At 38.3% G+C, this 10,776-nt stretch overlaps 2 protein-coding genes across 2 annotated transcripts; one reads left to right on the top strand and one right to left on the bottom strand.

Moving 5' to 3' along the window:
- Positions 1-69: 69 nt before the first annotated feature.
- On the top strand, positions 70-6,249 carry LOC144628395 (clathrin light chain A-like). Its single transcript, XM_078486496.1, has 5 exons — positions 70-225; positions 1,319-1,384; positions 2,522-2,583; positions 3,353-3,505; positions 4,757-6,249. Exons 1-5 carry the CDS (start codon positions 103-105, stop codon positions 4,932-4,934), a joined length of 582 nt encoding a protein of 193 aa, XP_078342622.1. The 5' UTR covers positions 70-102; the 3' UTR covers positions 4,935-6,249.
- A 1,007-nt stretch (positions 6,250-7,256) lies between these two features.
- On the bottom strand, positions 7,257-10,503 carry LOC144628353 (bcl-2-related ovarian killer protein homolog B-like). The gene is made up of 2 exons (XM_078486457.1): positions 9,747-10,503; positions 7,257-7,578 (listed from the first exon to the last, which is right to left on the bottom strand). The coding sequence occupies exons 1-2, from the start codon at positions 10,326-10,328 to the stop codon at positions 7,345-7,347; spliced, it is 816 nt and encodes a 271-aa protein (XP_078342583.1). The 5' UTR covers positions 10,329-10,503; the 3' UTR covers positions 7,257-7,344.
- Positions 10,504-10,776: the final 273 nt, after the last annotated feature.

The following is a 10,776-nucleotide window of genomic DNA, read 5'->3' as shown; positions in this document are numbered from 1 at the left end:
CCAGAGGACATCACACCGCGGAAACGATCCCAGGGCTCCAAGGGGGCGGGTTGTAACAACATCCGGGGTATAGTTCTTTACACGAGTCATTCCGGTTCCAACATGGCGGATCTTTTGGGCAGTGACGAATTTCAGGAAGATCCCGCAGCCGAATTTTTAGCCAGAGAACAAGATGATCTCGCTGAACTGGGAGAAGATTTCGGCGAAGGGCAGCCAGAGACCAACGTAAGCTTAACAGGGCCTTAGTTTGGGCACAATTTAGTGGTAATTTAACTGTTGCTTTCTGATATTGTCGACAAAGTAATCTTGACATACTATAGCTTTTTAGAAACCGCGAACAAACTGACACGCCGTTTATTTGTTAACGATGAAAGCGAAAGTATCTTTAAAAATGGATTATTTTCATTCTCTTTTTCGCCACCAAACGTGATTGTTAATCTAGTTTGCAGTCGTGTATGGACAGGAGACATCGTGACACCGTTGAAAGGCTAGCAGCTCTCAAATTTTCGGCTTAATCATTTGATCCTTTATTCACTTTTCACCAGTTTGGAAGTTCTAATAAAAATAAAAAAAACACATCGTAAACGTTGACTTAAAAAAAAACAGCTGAAAAGTAACAAGTCCATGTAATTCAAGCAATGAAATGAAATTGAGAATTGGAATTTTAAATTGTGATTTCGATTCTTCTGAAGAAAAAAAAAGTATGACGAAAACGTACTGATGGAGTGATCTAAATTGACTGTATTTGTTTTTAAGACCCAAAAAGTGCTGAGAATGACGGGGCTACCCAGTTTTTTTTTGTATATTTTAAAGTATTAATGTTGTTGCTGAGATTTGTGTTCATAACTGTCAACTTTCAGTTAGCATGATCATTTTACACTGCAGATTTAAATCATCACTTTGATTTCAGATAAGTTATGTGTTCTTGGGCATCTGCCTCCTCATGAGGATACCACTTTGACATAGTAGTGTGTGTGTTTGTGAGGAGAGGAGGGGTCACCATAACCATCTCTAACTAAAAGCCAGTGTATCTGTCTCTTCCACCACCACCAAAAACACTAATAGAAATAAGGAAGCAAATTTTGCTATAAAAGGTTCGTCTATGCCAAGAAGCAGTTGTTATGAAAACTGTACAGCTGTAGTGACAGAGGAAGTTTTAGATACAAAACCAATCATAACTAATTTTATCTCCTGGAATATGATCACGATGATCTACCACCTTATGTCCAAGTAGTCTAAGAGGAAAAATAAGTAAGCTCTGACATCTAAGTATGAAGAACAGCATCAATAACCATGATTTGTTTTTTGTTTTTTTCAGGAGCTTAATGGCTTTGGTGATTCAGTTGACAATGAGCCAGTTGTAAATGGATTTGATGATGAGGAGGTAATTAATAAACAGCATACAATGCATGTAGAAGGGATGACGTTTCCCAAGGGGGTCTTAAATTATTTGTAAGGAAATTTGTCAAAAAATTAACGTATACTTAATTTAAAGTAGCTTGATACTAATAAATCAATTTGTAGCTAATCTAAAAATTTTCAAAAAAGTTTTTAAGTAGCTGCCAACTTCTGTATTTTGTTATCTTGTAGCATGACATCTAAAATAAGCCTGATATACGACATAGAATACTTCTCTCGACAACCAGAGTCAAACACAGTCTTGTTGATACACAGGCCAACTGTACAGAGACTAGTTCAGTGAAAGGTTTTTTTCTAGAATTTTGTACATCCAGTTAGCAGGAATTTGTTAGGATCCCATCTGAGAAGCACCATAGTCGGCTGATTGTCAAAACAGTGACATAAGCTTGACATGAATTTACCTGGTGCTAGATTAACTCTCAAGTGATAACTGCCGTACCCTCTTGTCCCTTGGGAGGTGTGGTTTTAATGCTTGTTCACAATAATTTTCTCACAACTTTACAGATGTCTGTTTACTGAATCTAATAGAACTTGTCAAATATATTTTGCATCTTTTATTTATATTTTGTTTTAGTCCTTTCTAACTTCCCAGGAGTATTTTGCTTTTTGTTCTTCACAAGGATTTCTTGTTGTCCTTAACTTGGTCTCTGTTCATGTCTCATTTATTTCTCTAGTTAGTTCCCAGTTCTATTTGGTCGGTCGGTCTGTTGCGTAAAACCGAACCGGTAGATAGCCCATGACATAAAAAATGCTTAACATAATAATAATAATAATTTGCTAATTTATATAGCGCATATTTTCATGTTCTGATCAATAGCGCTTAACATGGCAATGTCAAAACATGGCAATTTCAAAAAATTCTACAATGACAAGGTTCTATACTTTCAAGCTGATTTGCTTTGACTTTGCATTAGAGTAGCTTACTAAGTGGTGCTGGCCTACAGTTTGGTTTGCTACAGTTTTTCACGTGCTTCAAAACTTTCACTCATATTTCTGTAACTCAGTAGAAATAGAAAAAATGTTATGGATCTATTTCTTACTACCAGCACATTATCATTGTTTATTTTTCAGCTCTATAACAATCTGTTCTTAAAATTTGTAGATTTCAGGTTCCCATCAGCCTGTAGTACCACTCCCAAGAGAATCAGAACCAGAGTCTGTTAGGTGAGGCTAGTTCAGAGAAAGGTTTTTTGTAGAATTTTGCAGAATGTGTTAGGATCCCATCCAGTATTTTGATGGTAAAATATTTGTCTGAGTTTGAGAAGCGCCATAGTCGGCTGATTGTCCAAACAGTGACATTATAAGCTTGACATGAATTTACCTGGTGCTAGAATAACTATCAAGTGATAACTGCCGTACCCTCTCGTCCCTTGGGAGGTGTGGTTTTAATGCTTGTGTACATGATTTTCTTTACAACTTAACAACACAGGGTCTTTATAGACCCTCTGCATGACTGGTAAATGTTATTGCATTTTATTAACACTTGTGATACCCTTAGCATATTGTAAAATTGACGGTCTGAAATGAAGTTGCTTGAGTGGGGTGGTGTTACAGAAGTAGTAGAACTTTTACGCAGTATGTGGCCCATGGAACATTATTTGTTACTTCAAATTTGGCTTTGAAGTTTAAATTGCCATAAAAATCGAAGATAGCATGTGATCTCTAGAGTGTCCTGAAAAGCCAAGTGTGTGATCTGCACAATTAGTCATGTATCTTCGCAATCAATTATTTTTTTTAATTGGCTTGTGCGTATTTTGAACTACCTTTCAGCTCATTATACGCTGCGTGGTAAATAAATGATTGATTGATTAAAACTCAGACCGTAGCACTGAGGAAGACTATAAAACTCAGACCAAAAGAAAGTATTGTTTTAACTATATGTTGTAAAATTATTATGTTACTTACTAACCAGTATACATGCATTTTGTTGTAGGAAATGGAGAGAAGAAAAAGCAGCTCTTCTCGAAAAAATGGACGGTGAAGAAAAATCAGAAATACAAGAATGGCGCGAACAAGCTAAAAAGGAACTCAATGACTGGTATGAGAGACGAGATGAACAGTTAGGAAAAACACAAACAAGCAATAGGTATGTTGATGCTTCTGATTTTTGCAGAAATGCATTGTGTTGGGCCAAGAAAAGTTTAGTAAATAATAAAGATAGTAAATTTCAAGCTCGGTGAAAAATAGTGAAGAAATTATTCAACATGACACACGCGTGGGACAAAGGAAAAAATCTGAGTCCCCGACGGGAATCGAACCCATGGCCTCCCAGATACCGGTTGGGCGCTCTAACCAACTGAGCTACGAGAGACTCGTTGTGAGCTGGGCCATTTACAAGGTTGATATATGACACGCGTCCTGCATACTGCTAGGATCAGCAATGTCGAAATCATCAAATGTGTAGTAAATAATAAAGATGGTAAATTTCAAGCTCGGTGGTCCCAGATACCGGTTGGGCACTCTAACCAACTGAGCTACGAGAGACTCGTTGTGAACTGGGTCATTTACTAGGTTGATATATGAGACGCGTCCTGCATACTGCTAGCATCAGCAATGTCGAAATCATCAAATGTGTAGTAAATAATAAATAATGGTAAATTTCAAGCTTCGTGTCACCGAGCTTGAAATTTACCATCTTTATTGGAGACCATGGGTTCGATTCCCATCGGGGACTCAGATTTTTTTCTTTGTCCCACGCTCATGTCATGTTGAATAATTTCTTCACCAAGAAAAGTTTAATTTGGCAATCAAGAAGGAGTTTTATAACCAATATGAACCCAGCCTTCTAAAAGAAAACTGATCAATCAAAGTGTTATTGCTATTTATTGTGAATAATGGATATGGATGTTTTACATAAACAGGTCAATAACCAAATGAAAGGAAATAAAGGTCTTTTTTTACTATAAATTATATGTCTTTATTTTACAGAAACTGTCCTTAGTGGCAAATTTTCATCACTCTTTTTTTAATAGCCCTACTAAAACAACTAAATCACAACTTTGTTTGCTTTTGAACCTGTTATTGAGCCTTTTCATATGACATCACAGCAGCCATATTGGTGTTGCAAAACAAAGGAAGGCGGCGATGTTGGTGTACCAAGCCATTCCTCCAGGAATGAAACTCTATTTTTATGCAAAATTAATCTTTTGTTTGACTAAACCAATATTGCCACTGGTCATGTAAGTTTAAACGCTCTACAGGCATTTTAAATAGTCAGCATCCTTAGGCTTAGTTCTAAATTAAAATTTTCCTAGGTTTAGCTTCTTCCATGTGGCCCAGGTTCTCTACTGTAATATTATAGTCTCCACTCACAACATTTGTTAAATTCTCTTTTCAGGGCAGATGAAGAAGCCTTTGTGGCCGATCGTGATGACTCTTCCACTCCAGGCCATGACTGGGAACGAGTTTGCCGCAATTGCGACTTTAATCCCAAGGGAACAAAGAATACCAAGGATGTATCACGCATGCGTTCAATTTTCCTGCAACTTAAGCAGACACCGCTTGCAAAGGATTAGTGTTGTGTTTTCTTAGGTCAACTCAAAATTAGCTCAACAAAATCAATAATCTTATCCTATCTTCATATTACCCTAGTAAACAATTTCCTTTCAATTTATATTAAATAATGTAAGCCAAGTTTCTGGTCCTAAATTTTGTATGATTTTTTCAATTTTTTGACAGTTTGTTGGGTAAAGGGACAGGATATGTTCAGTAGATACTCATAAGTAGGTTAAACTCTCTCTAAAGTAGACCACCTGGGGCCAGCTTTAATGGTCCGCTAGGGGGTGTTTGCCTCAGAGATATGTCCAGCTAAAAACAAAAGTCTAATTTGAAGTCTTGAACACATGTCTACCTTAGAGATCGAAAGTTCTCTAGACAGGGATCTGTTCAAATATCAGGCTTTTTTGTAAATGTAGATACCATCACTCTGGAGTAGTTATGTGGAGTAGATTCCTGTCATACTTCAATCATTTTCTTTGTCTGAAATCTCAACCTGAGGTAGACTCCTCAAAGGAGACACTTTCTCTAAGGTGAACACCTCTCTTAAGTTTCCTTTTTTAAGTGGAGTGGTGTTGCTTTCCTGTTCCTCCAATGTCATACTTGGCTTTCTGGGATCGGTACCGTACCTTACAGTGAAAAGTTGCTGAGTCGCTACAACTTTGGCTACCTTTTTACACCTATCAGGATTCCCCACCCTTGTCAACTAATCAGAAATCTAAAATTCAGTGGTTGTTGGCGAATCTGATATCTCTGTTTCCCAGACTGAATTACTGGAAACTCAGCAAAAACGTGGCTGAAGTGTGTCAATCAAAAGTTAATAAGAAACTTAGTTGAGTGGCAACATTAAAGTACATTTTACAGTAAGGTTCACAATAAGAACATTAGTTAAGAAAAAAAATCAGAATTATTGTGTAGTAGAATTGGTGTAAAAAGGGCAACTTGGAGTTAACCAAAGTAAAGCAAAGACTAAAAGAAGATAGAGAAAAATGGCTTTATCATGTACCTTTGGTTTGCTTTGAGTTATTAGTTTACTGATGTGTAATGCAGGGTAGTTTCAACTGATTATTATGTTAAATATGTCATATTATTGTCGGTCCTGCTATTCTCACTTGTTAAATGTGCTTTTAGATTGTGTTTATTAGATTTTATTAATTAATATCGCTTTAAGTGTAAAGTACACTTCTCAAAAGAAGGTACTTACTTGAAAGATGGAAATTACGTATTATGTTGTAATTGAATTCCCTGCATATTAAACAACTCTACCTCCATTTGTATAAGATATACTGTAGCTCCCTCTTCTACATAATGTCAATAAATGCTGTTTTAGAGTTACTTTTGTTTGTTGTTGCTTTTTGACATCATTCCCCATGCCTTGAAAAGCTACTTCTACTATCTCGTCATAATGCTCCCTCTCCCTCACTCCCCAACACACACCACCACCAGCTTTTCTTTCTTTTTTGTGTGGCTCCGATCAAACTGGTAGTGGTTATCCTTTTACTAAGAACGAACCATTATTTTTTTGGAGAAAAAATAGTTTGAATTTCTCGAAAAATGTTTGCAGAGGTGCATAACTAAAAAAAAGTTTGCAGAGGAAAATTTTTCATACCCACCCCCCCCCCCCAGGAAAATAATGGTCCGTCCCTAATTGCTCTAGGGTGGGGCGCATGGATTTTTGGGATTTTTCCCTTCCCTCATCAAACCCCGTGCGGTGCGCTTTGCGTCATGGGATTGATAGTGCGCAGTTCGTTTGGCGTTGTGGGACCGATGCGAACGAGAAGGCTCACTCCCTAACCATCTACCACCGCGCAAACTGTTTCCATCCTTTACCGCCCAGCCGATCCGCGGATTCAGTGCCCGGGGACGAGGCAGCCGGGGTCGAGAGAGAGGCAAGCTTTTATAAGTGTACCAACTAACCGGTTACACAACTAACAACAACCCTTACTTAAGTGAAATCCTGTCTTTTCGCCAATTAAGCCTTATCACAAGCAGTCTTTTAGAGGTTGAGATCAAAAAGGTGCATTCATCGCCAGCACGGATTCCTGAGGCCAGAAAGACATGCACTCAGGAACAAAGTTGGAACGCGCGACAACCCAAATAAGTAGACGCTAAATCTTCCAAGTAAAAATTGTGAAATTTTATTATGAATTGGCTAAAAATGGGAACGTTCAGTACGTGTCGAAATGAAGAATGAAAATTGAGAAGCCGAAAGGGAGAAAAACGCCTTAACTTTGCGCATTGCTTCCGTTTTAGGTAAGACGAGCTGCAAACTGATGATTTTTTTTCTTTCTCAATAAAAATAAGTCCTTCGACGGTTTCTGGTCGTTCTTTCTGGGCTTGAGATCAACTGAAACGAGTACACAAGGAAAATTTCTGCACAGTATCGATGCTATGTTTCTGTTCAAATGGAAACTTGCCTGTTTCCAAGCCTTACAACTGCGAGTTTCTGTTTGTCTTTATTTGCTTATTTTTTCGAGAGGCAGTACTCATTTTTCGCACCCTATCCATATAAGCCTTATAACAATATTCCAGGAACTCAAAAGCTGTTCCACACCAGTCCCTCACAGTCGCAAAGAGATAACTGTACCATCGGCTACCCTCGGAATCAAACGGATATCCCCAACCGGCTGTCGTAACACACGGGAAGGATTGTAGCAGATCTTCCTGTAAGAGAAAACAAATATATATACAGTCAACTCTCTCTAAGACGGACACCTTCGGGACCGGCCACAGCTGATTGTTTTTGGTCAGTTTGATATCCTTAAAGGTGGATTTCCACTGACGCGTAAATATTTACGTACGTAAAACGTGCGTAAAAAAAGAAACGTAGGCAAATTTCCACTGTCGCGTAAAAAGTAATAAAAAGCGTTTCCTTTTTACGCGCGTTGAACGTGCGTAAATGCCCGCCATACTGAATTATCAAGTTGGTGAATAGAGTGCGTGATTGTCGGCCATATTGGAGAAGTGAAACAATAAGTTGTTTTTCCTTTGGGAAAAAATCATTAACATTTTTATGCAAATATCTTGTTGTTTGACTCTTCCAACATGGCTGCCATGAAAACACTTTGTACCACACGCTAGAAAAAGAAATGCGTGAATATGACCAAGAGGCATTTTATAAATACTTCCGAAAGACACCATCAAGTAAAAGAAGATTCGAGGCGACCTTCCCGGATTCCGGGTCAAAGGCTAAGTGACCTGCGTTTTCTTTCACTGCTGCGTTCGTGTAATTTGGTTCTGTAGCCAGTTCTAGAGATTATTTCTTGAAATGTTAAGACTTTCTCGATGAGAATTGTTTCTACATCTGAATGTTTCCCAAGTAAATCGATGGGCGATTTAAAACAAAATGGTTTTCCACATGGTAAGTGGTGTGGTGTCATGTGACGAAATCCAAAAGTATGATTGGGTAAATCGTTGCGTAACCGCAGACAGCCGCGAAAAAAGTTGAACTCGGTTCAACTTTTTCAAAACCCCCCAAATCGCTACATGCGTAAACGTGCGCGTCACGTGCGTAAATACCTGGAAAAAAACGTGGCATTGGAAATTGGACAACGTAAATTCGACGCACGTAATCGCGCGCGTAAAATTTCATTTTACGTACGTTTATAATTTTTACGCGCGTTAACGTGCGTAAACAAAAACGCGACAGTGGAAATCCACCTTAAGGCGCTGACTAACTTTGCTTTATGTCGAAACGAAGTTTAAAGTATTATTCACTAAGAATAATCACTTCTTTTCTTTTCTGAGGAAGAAAAACATCAAAAGTGGTAATAAAAAAGAGAACAAAGAACAAAGATAGCTAAGATGGAGGAAAATTAAGGCGGATTACGTAGGTCACACTTGAAAAAAAAAAAAAACAGTTTAGACTAACTTAATTTTTCAGTCTCTTCAATGTGCGTCATCCTTGACGTAGAACCGTTTTACCACAGCCGAATGTCTATCGCTGAATGAGCCAAATAACAAAATAACAAGACGGCTGCCGTTTTAATTTGACCCTGATATAGTTTCTCATGCACGCATGATCTTCCTCGCATATTAATGATGGGTGATTAACTTTTACATACGCGATGATTGGAATAAACACGTTCGAGTTACCAATGATGACGTCAACAAAGTGACAAGATTGCGGAACATTAGTCTTGATGCATGCAACCGCGAATGTTATTTGCGTAAAATAAGACCCTATGGTCCTTTCTACGGCTTTTCACTAATTCTCTTTTATAAAAGAGTAGAATATTAGAGGCCACAATGCTACGTTATTTGTTAACCGGGTTTATACGAACATCATCTTTAGTGACCATGCAGCTAGAAGCGAATGCATTAATATAATAAACTATTTAATTTAGTTACGAAACTGAAAGAGTTTTCAACTTGAATGGATTTGCATATATATACAACGAAAGTTTGGGTCAAGACTTAAATGCATGAATGTTTATGCAATTGTAAGCAAATCCTTCAGACGGGACAATACAAACAGAGTCATTCGGCAAACAAACGGCTTTTAACAAGTGCCTTTCTTTAATATGCGCGTTCCACTCTATGAAACAATAATCACAAAATGGCATCAAAGAAACACTTTTACATCAAGCAAATTTAATTTAAAGACGCATTGATATAACTAATAATTTGCATGGTTTGAACTGAAACCAATACATTTTTTTAATCCGAGTAAAATAAGTGTATGAGTATAGGAATTTGTGTCGTGACGTTCAGTTTCCGTTTGTAAACTTAAAAGAGCTTATTGAGTTTCGCGGCATTCAATTTTAAAATACATTTATTAAAATTCTAGAATATCGAGTTTTAAATTGCTAAGACTGACTGATTTTTCTTACCCATCCGCCTTTACTTTTGATCCAATCCACCATGTACAAAGCAGCAAATTCATACATCCAGTTCCCAATATCAAGCACGAAAGAATTGCGACCCTCTCTGCAGCACTCGGCGGCTAGCGCCCCGGCGAAAGTGTACAAAGCAACGATTCTCGCCCAGTTCAATCCATCGCTCAAGATTTCCGACGAAACGTTATTAAAGACCTCGTGAACGGCGTTTTCGCTGCTGAAGGGAACATTAACACGGCTGGAGATATCGGTGTATAGTCGAGGATAGCAAAGCTCCAGGAGTTCTCCGACCTCCCGTACGCGGCTTGATATTTTACAGGCCTTCTCGGCCGTTTCGCCGCTGCTCTGCTGCGTTGAAAACGCGAAAGATAAACCACGATTCTTTATACCTTCGCGCTCTAGTTTAGCTTCCACATAATCGTTACATATCTGTTTTGCTTGTTCAAGAATGTCAGCAGACGCTTTGTTACCTTGTAGCTGAACGATTCGTCTTGTTAAGTGAATTCTCGGGCTCGCGGGAGACATATCTTGCCAGCTTAAACGCTTCACTACTTTTGGACGCTGTAAAGACGCCATTGCTTTTGGTGTTTAGTTCGCCGTTACGGTTGTTTAACGTTCTGAGTGTAGGCAAACAGCTTCGAGTTCGCCAAGCCGGTCAACAGGGAAAAGAATTCATGCAAATTGAGTTGCGTTTGGCTGCCGAGATCCGAGTGTTTACTTGTGACGCGTTTCAAGTTTCCTTTAATGACTTTTAAAGTGTGCTTAAAGTGATAATACAAATAGCCGTAAATGATTGGTTGGATGTCGTCACTTTCACTAGTTATTAAACAGGCCTGAAAAGTGCTAATTCAAGTTGATAGATTAAAACATATTTGTGTTGCCACATTAATACCTACTTCGCCTGCATTTGCACATCATGTTTTAAAGCTTTTTCTATTTTACTTTCCCAAAGCACCTCCCCGTGCTCTGCTCGTACCGTTACAAGATTCGAGAGCCTGAGAAACTGTGGTGCGTGAAAGGTCTA

Source organism: Oculina patagonica, chromosome 1 (genome assembly GCF_052425735.1).
Source record: "Oculina patagonica isolate OP01 chromosome 1, crgOcupat, whole genome shotgun sequence".
Classification (NCBI taxonomy): Eukaryota; Metazoa; Cnidaria; class Anthozoa; order Scleractinia; family Oculinidae; genus Oculina; species Oculina patagonica.
Note: the sequence above shows the minus strand (reverse complement) of the source record. Positions and strands in the feature narration are given on the sequence as shown.